The sequence below is a fragment of the Neolamprologus brichardi genome, chromosome 3 (genome assembly GCF_056152115.1).
Source record: "Neolamprologus brichardi isolate AB-2024 chromosome 3, ASM5615211v1, whole genome shotgun sequence".
In the NCBI taxonomy this organism is placed as follows: domain Eukaryota; kingdom Metazoa; phylum Chordata; class Actinopteri; order Cichliformes; family Cichlidae; genus Neolamprologus; species Neolamprologus brichardi.
The window spans coordinates 52507272-52524088 of record NC_142106.1 but is presented as its reverse complement, the minus strand read 5'-3'; the positions used below and the strand labels follow the sequence as shown (position 1 = coordinate 52524088).

Genomic DNA, 16817 nt, shown 5'->3' with positions numbered 1-16817 from the left:
GTGAAGGAAACAGCTGCAGCATTAAAAACTGCTTCACTGTCTGCAAATATATGAACTGAATGTTTCTTTCAGGCTGTAAAAACCTTATTTATCCTCCATTACAGTCCTGCATTCAGAGTATTACTTCTGTTATATTAGTACATGTATTTTATTCTGATGAACACATGAAACTCTGAGCTGGATTGAATCCATTGAATCAGAGTCCAGGACTCAGACTAAACACACTGAATGTGTCCTGAGCTCGGCCGCTGTTCCACAGTAACTGCTGTCAGAGTCACTGTTACTGAGTTAGCTTAGCCAGCAGAGCAGCTAGCAGTTAGAGTATGAACTCTGTAAGCAGTCAGCTCGGTCCTGGACATTGTTACTGACATAAAGCTGCTCTCTGCAGCCATGTTTGACCTGCTGCTTTGTAGGACTACAGTAATGGAGGATTTGGAGGCGGAACTGGGCTCTGTGACACTTTTTGTAGTGAACTGATGAAAGCTGCGTCTCAGATGGATGTTAGTCCAACACATCAGACACGACCTCTGCAGCTCTCAGTTGATGTGCACATGAATGATTTGTGTTTCCTCTGCAGGTGAAGGTAGAAAGTGTGTGTGAGCTGATGTGAATTGAGCAGCATGGATCAGTGTGAGGACAGAGAGGAGGGAGTCCCTCCCTCTAAAAGCACTCTGTGTGGGGAACATGAGAGCCAGACCAAAGCTCAGAGGTGAGATGACCATCTCTAACTGTCCATGACTCTTCTCCATGTTACAGCTCAGCACTCACATCACTGCTCCATCATTATTCACAGGAACCAGCCTGGACCTCCACCCAGAAGTGTGTCCTCTAAGAGCAAACGGGTGAAGGATGTCTTTCGTAATTTAGGGCCACAAAAGTCATCTGACGAAAAGTAAGTTCATGTCAGTATTAAGATGTTTGAAATTTTAATCAGCTTTTTACAATTTAACGATTTAAATAATATACTATTTACATACTTTATTTATACTTTTTATGTAATGTATTGGACACATTGGATGTGACACATGTTTCATGTTCACTTATTTTTAGCATCAATCAGAAACCATCCAGCTCTGTGTCCTTAAAGAGTGACCGGTCCAATCGTCGAGGCATTAATTTTAAATCCCAGCCTGTGTCTGCTGCAGAGAGGTGAGCTGTTAGTAACATGAACTCTCTGATTTAAATGATTTTGATGTTTCCTGGTTTCTAAAATGCATCTCTGTAGGAGAGCAGTGTCTCCAAGGACACACAGGCTCAGCTGGAACTGTCAGTTTATCTGGTTTTAAGACACATTTGGACTCAATTGGCTGTTTTTAACTATGTATTTTAATCAGAGGTGTAAATTTAGACCTCACACATCTGGATCCTAAACTATGATAGAAACAGCTGCTAGCAGTGGGTAGTTTGACTTTGATACGCTGCTCTAGAAAGCAAACAAAGGTTTGTGCAGCTCCTCTTCAGAAAAGTGTTCAGAGAGCAGCTGCTGTATTAGACAAAGGCTCGTCGTGTGAGCCCAGATGTGTGTAACAGCTGGATGAAGGAGAACCATCACAGTCACGTCTCCATCCCGCCTTTATTAATGAACTTCCTGTTGCTTGCAGATGACAGGAACACAAAGTGTTTGTGCCACGTGATGCTGCAGGATTTGTTAACATGTCCATGATGGTAACATCTCCTCGTCTAACTGCAAACACATGAGCGCTCCTAACGGCAGCTATCACAGCCACACAGGCAGACTGTGTCTCACTGTTGCATTCAGGGACATTTGTTTTCCTGTAAAAAGCTGAACTCTAATCTAAGAGGACTGTTACTGACAGGAAACAGCTGCATTATCTGCAGTCTGTGTGATCACAGCTGCTTCAATCACTTTATCAGAGAATTGATCATTGAATAAAACATGTTTGTGTCTGCAGAGGTCAGAGGTCACAGTCTGCAGGATCCAGCTGTCCGTCTATAAGGAGTGACTGGTCCATACGTCACCCTCCACACTTCAGTGCTGAACCTGGACCAACGAGGTCAGAGAACTGTGATGACTCCTTTACATGTTTGTGTTTTCCTGGATAAATATGACCAAAGATTCAGTAAAAAGAGAAAAATATTAGACTTTGTCCTGTAGCGCTGTGTGGCAGGCAGGATTGGACCCAAACACAACAGGATGAAGTCAAAGAGGCAGCTTTATTTCAGCTGTGAACATGCAAACAGCAGAAATAAGAAAACATAACTGTAGGTTTGCAGTGAATGAAGCCTCAGCTCAACGCTCCACTTTGTCCCTCTTTTCCTTCTCCAAACACCACATCAGGAGTCTTTGATGGAGTTTTAAAATATTGAATTACAAATGTCCAAAGATGGGTTCAGGATACCTGAATCCACAATTATTAAAGCTAAAATAGTTCACAGGGTTTGGACTTTGTTAGGTGACGAGAGAACATAAAAGTGTTTTTTATCTTTAAAGAGTATTTTTATCACTTCAGTTGCTCTCACAGCCCTGTTTGTTATTTTACCAGAGCTCTTATGTTTCACTCAGTGCTCCCACCAAACACCTTGGAGGACACATTAGTGTGATTTAGATTTCATTGATGCAAACACCAGTCACACAAGCTAACCCATGGAGGCAGCAGCAGGCTTTGTGTTTGGTAAAGTCTGTTGGCTTAAACTAAGAGAGTTTAGTTTGTTAGCACAAAGAGCTGTCAGCTAAAGCCCCGAATGCACTTTGAATACAGATGAACTGAGAAAAACACTTTAAATACAGCAAACAGTCAAACTGACAACATGTTTTTCTGCTGATCATCCACAGCAGTACATTTAGCATTCATGCTAGCAGCAGGCTATGACTGTCCACTGAGCACCAACACAGGTAGGAGTGAGCAGTGATGAAGCAGGACTCTGGGCAAGTTTGAGCTACAATTCTATTGGCTTCTCAGTTTCTCCAAAGAAAAGGGGAAAAATTCTTGGTGTTGTGAAGATGTGAGTTGGTCTTGTTGTCGTGGGGCTGGAAGGATGCTGGCAGTGAGAGGCTTTTCATACAGTGTTCAGTAACAGAATGAGAAGAAAGCCACTGCACATGAAACAAGGTGCTCGTAGTGTTTCTTTACTGTGTTTTTGCCACAATTCAGATCAGTTGTAGATTCACATGCAGACTTGTCCAGTGAAACATATACAAGTACTGCAGTACAGAGCAAAGACTAAGAAAGCCAGGAGAGCTCTCCAACTTTCTGAAAGTATCAGGATATTTGAGTGATAAGAAAAAGTGGATCATGCAACAATGTCCCTCAGCACACAAAACAATCAAAGCAGAATAAATATAATGTTTTAGAAAGGCCGATCAAACACTTACAGGGACCTGAAGAGAGAGAACCAACAAAATGTCATGGCTAACAGAGGAACTCAAGCACAGACTGAGTTCTGACAAACAAAAAGGTGACAGTTTATTTACCAAAGGGGTGAAACACAGGGCTCTATATATGTACAGTGAGTTGGGGAGGGGGTCCAGGGCTCCAGGGAAAAGAGGGAGGGGAGTCCACACTCACTCCTCTTCAGTCACTCTTGTCCTGCTCTCCACTCACACAGCCACACATGGGAGTCACAGGTAAGCGTCTGTAACCAGGTCCGGGGAAATATATACTCAAAGTACACACAAAGTTAACCCAACTGGTGAATTTAGAGAGAGATTTCTTAGCAAGGAGCTGAGATCATGAACAAGGAGGGTCAATGTCCCAGCGACAAACTGCTCCATGCCGCAGCGTTAAATGGTTACCGGTAAGCCCAGGTGAGTCAGCAACAGGTGGTGTAATCATCATAACTGTGTGGACCAAGAGCGAGAGGCCATTACAAGCTCCACCCAGGCAGGCAAAACGCTAGCAGGAGAGAGCAAAACATAAAACCTGAAAAGCCATCATGAGCCAGCCAGAGAGACACAGAGTTTTATACTAGAAGAGAAACCTGCTCATCTTCATCATGTTTATTTAAATAGAGAAAATCAGAAGTCTCTGTGTGTCAGACCACGTCTCTACACGGACACTTCTAAGCTGCTTCAGAGTGAACTGACCCAGATAATCTGCACACAGCGGCTGTAAAACAGTGAAAGTCATAACTGTCTCTCTCTGATGGAAAGCTTTTATTGTGAAGTCAGGAAGTCTGCAGGAAGTGTTGAGTTTGTATACATCACTCAGTGTTTAATAAGACAGGTAAAGCAGCTCATTAGTGTTGATGAAATCAAAGGAACTGTGAGGAACTGCAGTTTGGTCACATCTGGATGTTTTTCACTAACAGTAAATGTTTTTAGTGATAAAGAAATTTGTTCACAGAGAGAGGAAGAAGAGTGGTGTTTGTGAGGAGGAGCAGCTGTCCTGCTGTCCTTTGTGTCAGGACGTCCTGAAGGATCCAGTCTCTACCAGCTGTGGACACTGGTTCTGCAAACAGTGCATCTCCTCATACTGGGACCAGTCTGCTTCATCAGGAGACTCCTCCTTTCCCCAGTGTGGAGAAAGATCCAGAACCAGAGCTGGACTGCAGACAGCCAGTCAGAGCAGCTGTGTACAAAGTAAGACTGAACATCTGTCTGCTGATGGACTCATTTCTGAAAACTGGACTTCTTGTGTTGTTCAGACATTGAAGAGTTTTCTTTCTCTTTAGCCTCATTGTTTTTCTTTCTTTCAGCAGATGTTGGTCTGCAGGAGGTTTTAGATGAACATAAGATCAGTCTGAGGGAGAGATGTGAACTTGTGACTGAAGGAAGTGATGAAACAGGAAGTAGAACCCTCCTCAACACCATCTACACTGAGCTCTACATCACAGAGGGACAGAGTGAAGAGGTTCATACCCAACATGAGGTGAGGCAGCTGGAGACAGCTTCCAAGATGGACGCCCTCCATGACGCTCCAATCAGGTGCCAGGACATCTTTAAAGCCTTACCTGACCAACAGAGACCCATCAGAGTGGTTCTGACCAACGGCATGGCTGGTGTTGGAAAAACCTTCTCAGTGCAGAAGTTCACTCTGGACTGGGCAGAGGGCTTAGAGAACCAACATGTCAGTGTGGTGGTTCTGCTTTCATTCAGGGAGCTGAACCTGATCAGAGATGAGCAGTACAGTCTTCTGGAGCTGCTCCATGTTTTCCATCCAACATTACAGAAGGTCACAGCAGAGAAGCTGGCTGTCTCTCAGCTTTTGTTCATCTTTGACGGCCTGGATGAAAGCAGACTTTCATTGGACTTCACCAACAGGAAGCTGCTGTCTGATGTCACACAGAAGTCATCAGTCAGCCAGCTGCTGACAAACCTCATCCAGGGGAATCTGCTTCCCTCGGCTCTCGTCTGGATAACTTCCCGACCTGCAGCAGCCAATCAGATCCCTCCTACATGTGTTGACAGGCTAACAGAAGTACGAGGCTTCACTGACGCCCAGAAGGAGGAGTACTTCAGGAGGAGATTCAGTGATGAAGAGCTGTCCAGCAGAATCCTCTCCCACATAAAGACATCCAGGAGCCTCCACATCATGTGTAGTATCCCAGTCTTCTGCTGGATCACTGCTACAGTTCTGGAGCACATGTTGACTACAGAGCAGAGAGGAGAGCTGCCCAAGACCCTGACTGACATGTACTCACACTTCCTGCTGGTTCAGACAAAGAGGAAGAAGAACAAGTACCATGAGGGACATGAGACGAGTCCACAGGAGCTGACGGAGGCTGACAGGGAAGTTCTTCTGAAGCTGGGGAGGCTGGCGTTTGAACATCTGGAGAAAGGAAACATCATGTTCTACCAAGAAGACCTGGAGAAGTGTGGTCTGGATGTGACAGAGGCCTCGGTGTACTCAGGAGTTTGTACAGAGATCTTCAAAAGAGAGTGTGTGATCTTCCAGAAACCAGTCTACTGCTTTGTTCATCTGAGCATTCAGGAGTTTCTGGCTGCAGTCTACATGTTCCACTGTCACACCAACAGGAAGACAAAGGTGCTGAAGAACTTCCTTAAACCAAAATCTTTGACCAAGATGATTTCCAGTGTTTTTGATAACACAGATCTCCAATCACTTGATGTATTTCTGAGGAGAGTCATGGAGAAATCCCTCCAGAGTAAAAATGGCCACCTGGACCTGTTTGTTCGCTTCCTTCATGGCCTCTGTCTGGACTCCAACCACAGACTCTTAGTAGGTCTGCTGGGTCAGACAGAGATCAGTCCAGGAACCATCCAGAGAGTCATCAACAACCTGAAGAAGATGAACAGTGATGAAATCTCTCCTGACAGAAGCATCAACATCTTCCACTGTCTGATGGAGATGAACCACCTCTCATTATTTCAGGAGATCCAAGAGTTCCTGAAGTCAGAGAACAGATCAAAGAAGGAACTCTCTGAGATCCAGTGCTCAGCTCTGGCCTTCATGCTGCAGATGTCAGAGGAGGTTCTGGATGAGTTGGACCTGCAGAAGTACAACACATCAGAGTGGGGACGACAGAGACTGATTCCAGCTGTGAGGAACTGCAGAAAGGCTGGGTGAGTCCAGATGTGATCATTAACATCATTGATCAGTGTAGGTTAGTAGTTTCATTTTGAAAATAAAATCAGATTGTAACCACAAAGTGTTTGTGTCCGTACGCTGCAACCTTCCACACCATTCCTTTATTGTACAGACTCAGCAGCAGCTCCATGGATCCCAAATCCAAGAGTGGAGAACAGATTTGAAGTGTGTCACATCCATGCAGTCACAGCTGTTTCCACCATGTTTCCACTGATATTAATCCAGTTCAATGACACGTTTCATATCAGTGAATATGTTCTTTAGGACGTCCACTGCATGTTTAACCCTTTAAAACCGGTCGGAGCGGGCACGCTCCGTTTTGCGCAACTATTTTTAAATCCTGGTAGCTCTGCAACCACGCAAGCTGGCGCAATAATTTTTTTTTGCATATGAAACTGGAGGATTTGTACTTACATCTTATGCCATCAGTTTGTCCTCCGTCACAGTTTCCTTCCACATATAGCTTTGCAAAAACTGCATAAAAAGCGCTTGCAGCAACAACAACATAATATTCCAGAAACACGCTTTGCCGATCCGATCAGCTGTTCATAACACTTGTTATGTTGGAATAGACGTCAGCGCGAACTATCGCCATCACCTGCCCGAAACCGGAAGTGACGTCATTTTCGCGGAAATGTAGTTTTTTACCATCAGGGCCTCATGAGCCTATACTTGTGTTTTTAAAAGTTATGTTTGACTTTATGACTTTCTGTGTCGTTTCTGGGATGCTTTGGTCTCAGATTGCACTGCTGGAAATTTATTTTGATGCATATGCTGCTTTTTTGCAAATTTGCACTATAATATTTATATTCGTTTTTCCTGCAGTATATAAAAATTGGTGTATTTCAAAAATAAAACTATGAAGACACTCAAAATATATTTCCTGTGGTGGGAAACTATTTTGTGCAACTTTTTTGTATTTACAGTTTTGAGGGATAAGCCTCTTAAATTTCTCTAACTAGAAATATATGTTAAAAAAACAAAAATGATTTTCAATTTTTTGTAGTTTATTTCACATTTTTGCAATTTATGTAATTACTATGCATTTAATGCATACATATTATTAAAATTTGGGCTATAATGGTTGTATTGATGTATAGCAACTTGAAATGCTCTCAAAAATGGCACTACAGAGTGTAAAAATATAATATAAGCTCTGGAGGACTCTGTTCTATGGTAGGTCTTAAAGGGTTAAGTGTCCTGCTGGAAATCAATCAAATCATCCATGAAATCCATGAAAAATCCTTTTAGTGTTTCTAACTTCACCCTCTGTCCTCTCTCTCTCTCCATCCTCCTTACTGCTTCTTTCACTGATAATCACACAAACATCGTATTCAGCTACAAAATAACACAATAATATCATCTGATGATCATTATTATAAGAGCAGGATCCATATTTGATATCAGAGTAACACACTGCTTGGTTATGTGCAGTCATCATCAGTGACTGTGGGTCAAACAGAAGCTCTCTGATTGGTTGCTGACCTTGGTCACCTGTCCACTCTCACCTGTTGGTGTTTGCTCTCTCTTTGTTGTCTCCATCCTCTCTCTCCTTTCTCTCCCTCTCTGTCTTTGTACCGTCACTCAGGTCCAATGGAAACAGCGACATTTACAAACCAATCAAAGACAAACTGATCCATGTCAGGTTATAACAATATTCAAAGTGAATACAGGCTGCTGCTGGACACAGACAGGTGCTGTCACCTGGATCTGGACTCATAAACACTGAAGCCCTGAACAGGAATACAAATCATTTTCTGCCAACTAGCGACACACCAGCAGATAATGGCTCAGAAAGATAAAATGAGCCAATCATTTCTGTGTTTAGTTCCACTGAAATCAGATCTGATATCAGCAGCTCTGAGTTCATTCATCATTATTGTCCAGTGATGAGATTTCTGCTCCGTTTGGTAACAGTCAGCAGGTTTTTCCTGCGTGTGGACGTGAACAGTCGTACCTGATAGCAGGTAGCAAACAGAGATCATCTTTCCAACTGGAACTCTTCACTGAGCTGAACTCATTCAAAATGTTCTGGAGTCAGATTCAAAACAGGAAACAGTCCAAATGTGTGTCTTCACTCTGACTCTGGATCAGATCTCAGTGACAGACTGTGGACATTATGGAAGCCTAAATGTGACACCATCTTCCTCCTTCATCTGCAGATTAAAGCCAAACAAAGATTCTCATTAAAAGTCTGCAGGTCTGAGAGAGACTCAATCGTTGTGTCATGTCAAACACAGTAAGAGGAGCTGAAGCACAGATGTGAAGAGCAGATTCATCAGATTATGACCTCACTCTGTTTTGTCTTCATATACATTCAGTCTGTGTTTATAATAGAGATGGCACGATACCACTTTTTTATGTCCGATACCGATACCGATATCATAAATTTGGATATCTGCCGATACCGATATGAATCCGATATAGTGTTTTTTAATCAATAAAACGTTTTTTTAATATCTTGCTGCATTTTGTGTAAGTTTATACTCAAGTTTAAATAAATAACTAAAGCTATTCTGTTATACCTGTATGTAAAAAATACACTGCACTATATTTCCTAGTTCAGCAACACTGATCAATCTAATAAACTTAAACCTTCTCCATCCTCCCTATTCTGGTATTTTAAAGAGTACTTAGCAGAAATATTAAGCAACCTAACTAATAGGGTTGCAAACTCCCAGCAAAAAAAAAAAAAAGGGAACCACCCCCCACCTCACGATGCTTAATTGATGTAATCAAATTTAATTTGATGCAGGGGGGAAAATGCACAGAAATAAATTACTTTTCAAGAATGATTAAATAGATTCAACATCTTTCTTCAACAGAATTGCAGACTGCACAGATGGTTCCCAAAGGGAAAAGTACTATAGCTTACTAGGTTATATTAGACTTAACAGTTACTATATACAGTAATGGACTTCTATATATTTTACATCAGATTAAAACTTTGGGTGTAAGAGTCAGATAATTATTTATTAAAAGCTCGACATTTTAAATGAGAATAAGAAAGAAAAGTATGTCTCTGTGTCCCCTTTTCCCTGTTCATGCCCTATCGGCCCCCCTGGCTAAACTTTGCTAGATCCGCCCCTGCACAATTACCAGCCGTCAGCTACATAGAAAAGGATCCTGGTGTAGAAAGTAATATTAAATAAATTCTAACAACAGCTTATCAAGCTTAAACGTGCTGCTGTTGTTCAGCCGCTGGTTTCCTCTTTCTGGTGCAAAGTGGGCCAAAAACAAACAAGAGAGACGGACTCTCGACAGAAAAGCTGATCAGCTGATCATTAATCAGTTTCACGATTGAAGTAGCAGCAGGAGAGGGAGGGGGAGAGAAGAGGTAGTCGCTCCATGTATCGGTTGTTAAGCTTAACGCGGGAACGCTTTACAAACATTCAGAGATGAACTTACACACTTGCTTTACTTCTCTCTGGGAAAACGTCCTCGGAGATGAAATGCTGGTTTGCTAGCAAGGCTACAAATACAGCCGCTCTATCTGGTGACCACGCTGCTGCTACGTGCTACGGTTATGAGCCGAGTTATGCCTGTAGCAAGTTTTGTGAGGTGCTTTTTTGATATTTAATGGATCGGATTACATTTTTTATTTCTCGCCGATATCCGATCCAGTAATTTGGGTCAGTATCGGACCGATACCGATACGTAATATCGGATCGGTCCATCTCTAGTTTATAATGCAGATTTTCTGCTTTTATAATGACACATTTTATATTTTCTATCATCACAGACTGACTTGGTGTGGACTCTCAAAGACTCACTGTGAAGTTGTGGCCTCAGCTCTGAAGTCCAACCCCTCCCATATGACAGAGCTGGACATGAGTAGAAATTATGACCTCAAGGATTCAGGGATGAAGCTTCTGTGTGCTGGACTGGAGAGTCCAAACTGTCGACTGGAGACTCTGAGGTGAGTTCACTGACTGCGGCTGTTTTAGTTTTTCTATATTTCAGGTCTTTGATTGATGTTTGAAACTTTCTTTAGTCTCTGAATGTTCAGGATGTGTCTGAAGACAAATGTGAAGAAGTTTGAGTGCTTTCAGAAATGTTGTGTTTTTCCAAACGACTGAACAACAGTTTTTCCTTTTGGCTCCAAAGAGAAGTGACAAACTTGAGCAGGGTTCATTTAAAGGCTGACAGAAGTGGAGTGGTGACGGGGAGATGTTTGACAGGACAGTGTTTCAGCCTCCACAGGTTCATGTTGTGCTCCATCAGTCAGTGAAGATGAAGTCAGTGCTAATGAGGCTGTAGAGTGTGTGAGGGATGTGAATGAGGATGATGAAGATCTGATGATAGCAGATAAAAACAGGCTGCAGAGACTTTGAGCCATACAGGGCACACAGTGTGTGTACAGAACAGCTGAAATCATATGGAGGCCTCACTGGAATATGGAAGCATCACAGTACAGCTTCAGTGAAGCTTTAAAGTCTCTGATATGAGATGAGAAATGAAGCAGCCAGAGCTTTTTCATGAGTGGAAATCCACTGTGACTGTGAGCTGCTGCTACAGCCTCCAGATTAGCCAGCAGCTCATCCTGCTCAACATTTTCTCACCAACTTTAATGGAAGTGTGATGTTTTCAGCTGGAGTGATGGTCAGGGTGGCCTCCCTCTCCTCTTCTTCTCCTCTTCCTCTTTCATTTGTAAAGCCACTTCTGCTGCTTTCATTCATTTGGAAGTCCTGTAGCTGAGTTTGGGAGAGACTAACAGCCTCGGCAGCAGAGGGGAGAAAGGCTGTGACACCACCACTTTACTCTGTTCTACCTGTCACATCATTTTATCAGGAAACAAATATGCTCATGTTTTTACTATGATTGTCTTGAAGATGTAAGAAGATCACATGGTGCTTTTTATTATTGTTTTGGTTTGTTTCCTGTCTCTTGGATGGAGCCCAGCTGTGCGTGGCCCCTGGGCCTGTGGTCAGAGTGTGTGCTGGATAATCCGGCCCAGGATGAGGCCAAACTGACATGGGATGAAATGTCTGTCACATAATTGAGCTTAGTGTAGTTTCATTTCTGCACAATTTAAAAACAAGCAAAACTTTTTTTTGTCTTTTCTATGTTATACTGTAGACTTTCTTTGATACTGTGTCCAAAAGGAGCAGCTTTTACTTTGAAGGGGAGCCGTCTCTGTATCCTCTTCAGGTTGGATGATGGAAGGAAATTAGTGTGTGATGTTCTTTCAGTGTTGCACTTTGTAGACGCTCCCTGAGCACTGGTCTCACAGCCAGCTGCAAATAGAGACCAGTGTTGTTAGTCCAGGTCAGAAGATGACTTGTTGGAATGAAAATGAGCTTGTAGTTTGTCTGCTTTAATAATGTGACTGGAAAAAGGTGTTGGACTTCAAATATGTCCATTTCTTTCACACTTCACCTTTAAAAGTGAAGCCTTGTGGTTCCTGGAAGGAAAAACAGAACTATTTCAAGTCTTTTTCCTGTTTTTATGAGAAATGTACGACTTTAATGTGAAACGTTCAGAGTTTTTTCTCTTGTTGTGTTTGTTTGAAGCTGCTTCCTGTTGGCTTCAGCTGTTTGGAGTTTCCATTTTCTAAACTTCTACATTCTGAACCTTCTTCAGCTCTGAACAGATGATGAAACACTGAATGATTTCAAGCTCACACTTTGTCTAATATACTTACATCTTTCATTCTTTATACAGATTGAGAGACTGCGGTTTGTCAAAGATCAGCTGTGATTATCTGGGAGCAGCGCTGAAGTCCAACCCCTCCCATCTGAGAGAGCTGGACCTGAGTAAGAACTACAAGCTGCAGGATTCAGGAGTGAAGCATCTGTGTGGTTTTCTGGAGAGTCCAGGATGTGGACTTGAAACTCTGAGGTCAGTCAGCATGTTTTAGTTGTGCTGAGATGAATATGATGTGAAAGTTGTGCTGACACTAAACTGCAGACATCAGGCTGATATTATACTGATTCACACCGAGGATCTTCATGGTAAAGTCTGTTTTCTTCTTCTCTGGTTTAGTCCATTGACTGCAGCAGAACAATGTTCACATTTCAAACAGTGATACTCAACGTATGGCCCGCGGCCCACACGCGGCCTGCCCACCTTTCCTGATTCAGAGAGAGGGGACCCTGATTAACTGTGTAGTGTTCTTCCTCACAGTTCTAAGTATCAGACACAACAATGAATAATCCACAGCTGACTGTCTTTAGCAGGTCAAAGATCACAGCACACAGCAGACAGACAGAGAGAAATATTATAATTCTGATCATTTATCAGCACATATCCATATGTATAAACACAAGGCTGACACTGTGAGACTTGATCAGAGGTGTGATCATCACAGCAGAGGCCTTTTGTCAGGCGTTGTGTGGAGGCGAGGAAGAAGGAACCCAAACGCAGGACTCACAGGTAGGTGAAGACTGGTGGATGTTTATTATAAGGAGTGGAGGAACAGAGGGTGAACGGACACTGACTGGCTGGAACACTGAATGGCTGACTGACTGAGAGAACACGGGGAGGACAACATCACACGAACATCATCAATGACACGACAAAGAACGAATGGAAACAGAAGACTTAAATACACAGACTGATGAGGATGATAATGAGAGACCGGTGAGTACACAGCTGAACATAATCTGGCTAATGGCACGAGACGAGGTGACAGGAACAAACAGGAAATGAAACAGGAAGTGGCAAAATAAACTGAACATGAACAAAACGGAAAGCACTGGGTCACCGACCCAGGAACCCTGACACCTTTGTGTCAAAGTCACTGAGGATCAAACAGAAACACATGAAGCAGATTTTCCTGTTCTGGCTTTTTATAGCAGATAACCTTCAAAATATTCTGCAGTCGATCAAAAACTGAAGCAAACCATGAATCAACATGTGAACATGACCTGATGCTGCTGAAGTGAAGCAAAGTTACAGAGGTTTGATTACAGACACAGCTGAGATTTTGTAATCTGTCATCATTTTAAAAGGTTTAAATTTCTTCAGTATTGAACAGAAATGAGGCTTTGTTTTTGGAGGCCGACAGCAGTGAACACAACAGCATACTGGTGCGTAATAAGCAGTGAATAATGCAGAAAAGAGATTTTTGAAGGTAAACTGTTGTTGAAGTACACTGAGAGAGAGAGAGAGCTGTGCAGGAAGTAAACGTCAAAGTCAGAGAGAATTCATGACGATGTTCATCAAACGTAAAGCGTAGTTTGGATCTTCTTTTGCTGCTGGTTCACTCAGTTTTGGTTGGAGACAGATGAAACCTGCAGCTTCAGGATCTGTGAGCTGTCCACTTTCAGCCCCGACGGCGTGTCCGTGTACGTGCCGTCGAGTGAACAATCCACGCTCTGTGTTTCCATCTTTGTGTGTTTAGCTGCTCTCATTTACTGTTTTATCTGTTTGGTTGTTGTTGAAATACTTTTGGGAGCTTTAACCTGAGATTCTGGCAAAATACATTTATATTAAAAATCGATTCAGGATTGAATGAATCAACATCGCTTTATTCAAATTAAAACCATTTAAATAGGAAAATCCATTTTTTACACCCGCCTCTAATGCTGGGTAATGTCAGCTGGTCCATGTGCAGCTGGCTGTGAGGCTCAGGGAGCGTCTACAAAGTGCAACACTGAAAGAACATCATCCATTCAATTCAATTCAATTCAATTCAATTTTATTTATATAGCGCCAAATCACAACAAAAGATGCCTCAAGGCGCTTCATAGATACAGAGAAAAACCCAACAATCATGTGACCCCCTATGAGCAAGCACTTTGGCGACAGTGGAAAGGAAAAACTCCCTTTTAACAGGAAGAAACCTCCGGCAGAACCAGGCTCAGGGAGTGGCGGCCATCTGCTGTGATTGGTTGGGGTGAGAGAAGGAAGACAGGATAAAGACATGCTGTGGAAGAGAGACAGAGGTTAATAACAGATATGATTCAATGCAGAGAAGTCTATTAATACATAGTGAGAAAGGTGACTGGAAAGGAAAAATTCAATGCATCATGGGAATTCCCCCGGCAGCCTACGTCTATTGCAGCATAACTAAGGGAGGATTCAGGGTCACCTGGTCCAGCCCTAACTATATGCTTTAGCAAAAAGGAAAGTTTTAAGCCCAATCTTAAAAGTAGAGATAGTGTCTGTCTCCCGAATCCAAACTGGAAGCTGGTTCCACAGAAGAGGGGCCTGAAAACTGAAGGCTCTCCCTCCCATTCTACTTTTAAATACTCTAGGAACAACAAGTAGGCCTGCAGTGTGAGAGCGAAGTGCTCTAATAGGGAGATATGATACTACAAGGTCATTAAGATAAGATGGGGCCTGATTATTTAAGACCTTGTATGTGAGGAGCAGGATTTTGAATTCAATTCTGGATTAAACAGGAAGCCAATGAAGGGAAGCCAAAACAGGAGAAATCTTCTCTCTCTTTCTAGTCCCTGTCAGGACTCTTGCTGCAGCATTTTGGATTAGCTGAAGGCTTTTCAGTGAGTTTTTTGGACATCCTGATAATAATGAATTGCAGTAGTCCAGCCTGGAAGTAATAAATGCATGAACTAGTTTTTCAGCATCACTCTGAGACAGGATATTTCTAATTTTAGAGATGTTGCGCAAATGGAAGAAAGCAGTCTTACATATTTGTTTAATATGTGCGTTGAAGGACATGTCCTGGTCAAAAATGACTCCAAGGTTCCTCACAGTGTTACTGGAGGCCAAGGTAATGCCATCCAGAGTAAGAATCTGGTTAGATACCATATTTCTAAGCTTTTCAGCGCCGAGTACAATGACCTCAGTTTTATCTGAATTAAGAAGCAGAAGGTTAGCGGCCATCCAGGTCTTTATGTCTTTAAGACATTCCTGCAGTTTAACTAATTGGTGTGTGTTATCTGGCTTCATGGACAGATAGAGCTGGGTGTCATCGCATAGCAGTGAAAATGTATGCTATGTCTTCTAATGATGCTGCCTAGGCGAAGCATGTATAATGTAAACAGAATTGGTCCTAGCACTGAACCCTGTGGAACTCCATAATTAACCTCAGTGTGTGAAGAGTACTCTCCATTTACATGCACAAATTGGAGTCTATTAGATAGATATGATACAAACCACTGCAGTGCAGTACCTGTAATACCTACAGCATGTTCTAATCGCTCTAATAGGATATTATGGTCAACAGTATCGAATGCTGCACTGAGGTCTAGCAGGACAAGCACAGAGATGAGTCCACTGTCAGAGGCCATAAGAAGATCATTTGTAACCTTCACTAAAGCTGTTTCTGTGCTGTGATGAACTCTGAAACCTGACTGAAACTCTTCAAATAAACCATTCCTCTGCAGATGATCTGTTAGCTGTTTGACAACTACTCTTTCAAGGATGTTTGATATGAAATCAAATCAAATCAAATCAATTCATTTATATAGCACTTTTCACAGGATAAAAACCACAAAGTACTTCACAGTAATATAAAACAGAAATACATAAAATACATTAATAATAAAACACAGCACAAATCTAATTAAAAGCCAATCTAAATAAATGAGTCTTAAGCTGCTTTTTAAAAGAATAAATACAATCAAGGCAACGTAATGATGTAGGGAGAGCATTCCACAACCTGGGGGCCACCGCTCTAGAAGATCTATCTCCTCTGGTCTTAAAACGAGTTCGTGGGACTACCAACAGCCTTTGATTAGAAGATCTCAGGCTGCGAGAGGGAGCGTGGGGTTCTAAAAGATCAGAAATTTAAGCAGGGGCATCATAATTCAAAGCTTTAAAAGTCAGTATCAAGATTTTAAAATGAATTCTAAAATGTACTGGAAGCCAGTGTAATGAACGTAACACTGGTGTAATGTGCTCTCTTTTCCGTGTCTTAGTTAAAAGCCTTGCAGCAGCATTCTGGACTAACTGGAGACGGTCAAGATTTCTTTTGCTCAAACAAAGAAAAAGGGTGTTACAATAATCTAAGCGAGAAGAAATAAAAGCATGAATAACCATTTCTAACTCAGACTTAGACAGCAAAGTTCGCAGTTTGGAGATGTTTCTTAGCTGAAAAAGGCAGTTCCTAATTAACTGGCGAGAGTGTTGTTCTAGGGACATGGCAGAATCAAAGATCACACCAAGGTACCTGAGGCTCAGGTGAACAGATGAGCCAAGAGAACCAAGATGCTGTTTGATTAGAGATATCTGGTTGTCAGGGGCAATAATTAATGTTTCTGACTTCTCAGAGTTCAACTGTAAGTAGTTGTCACCAAGCCACTGTTCAATGGAAGCTAAACATTTAATTAAAGAGGACAGTTTATGGACTTCCATCGGCTTAAAAGAACAATAGAGCTAAATATCATCAGCATAGAA

General features: G+C 42.2%; 1 protein-coding gene across 3 annotated transcripts in view; it reads left to right on the top strand.

The window, feature by feature from the left end:
• Positions 1–614: 614 nt before the first annotated feature.
• The window catches only part of LOC148105779 (protein NLRC3-like), a 342596-nt gene continuing 326393 nt past the window's right edge, over positions 615–16817 (top strand). For 2 of the 3 annotated variants that reach the window (XM_087838919.1, XM_087838920.1), the window contains exons 1-8: positions 615–709; positions 794–892; positions 1051–1149; positions 1914–2015; positions 4305–4540; positions 4657–6484; positions 10252–10428; positions 12174–12350. In XM_087838919.1, coding sequence (XP_087695045.1) covers positions 621–709; positions 794–892; positions 1051–1149; positions 1914–2015; positions 4305–4540; positions 4657–6484; positions 10252–10428; positions 12174–12350 — 2807 coding nt within the window. In that variant the 5' untranslated portion in view covers positions 615–620. The remainder of the gene's footprint in view (positions 710–793; positions 893–1050; positions 1150–1913; positions 2016–4304; positions 4541–4656; positions 6485–10251; positions 10429–12173; positions 12351–16817) is intronic. The other variant, XM_087838922.1, reaches the window with a different exon arrangement.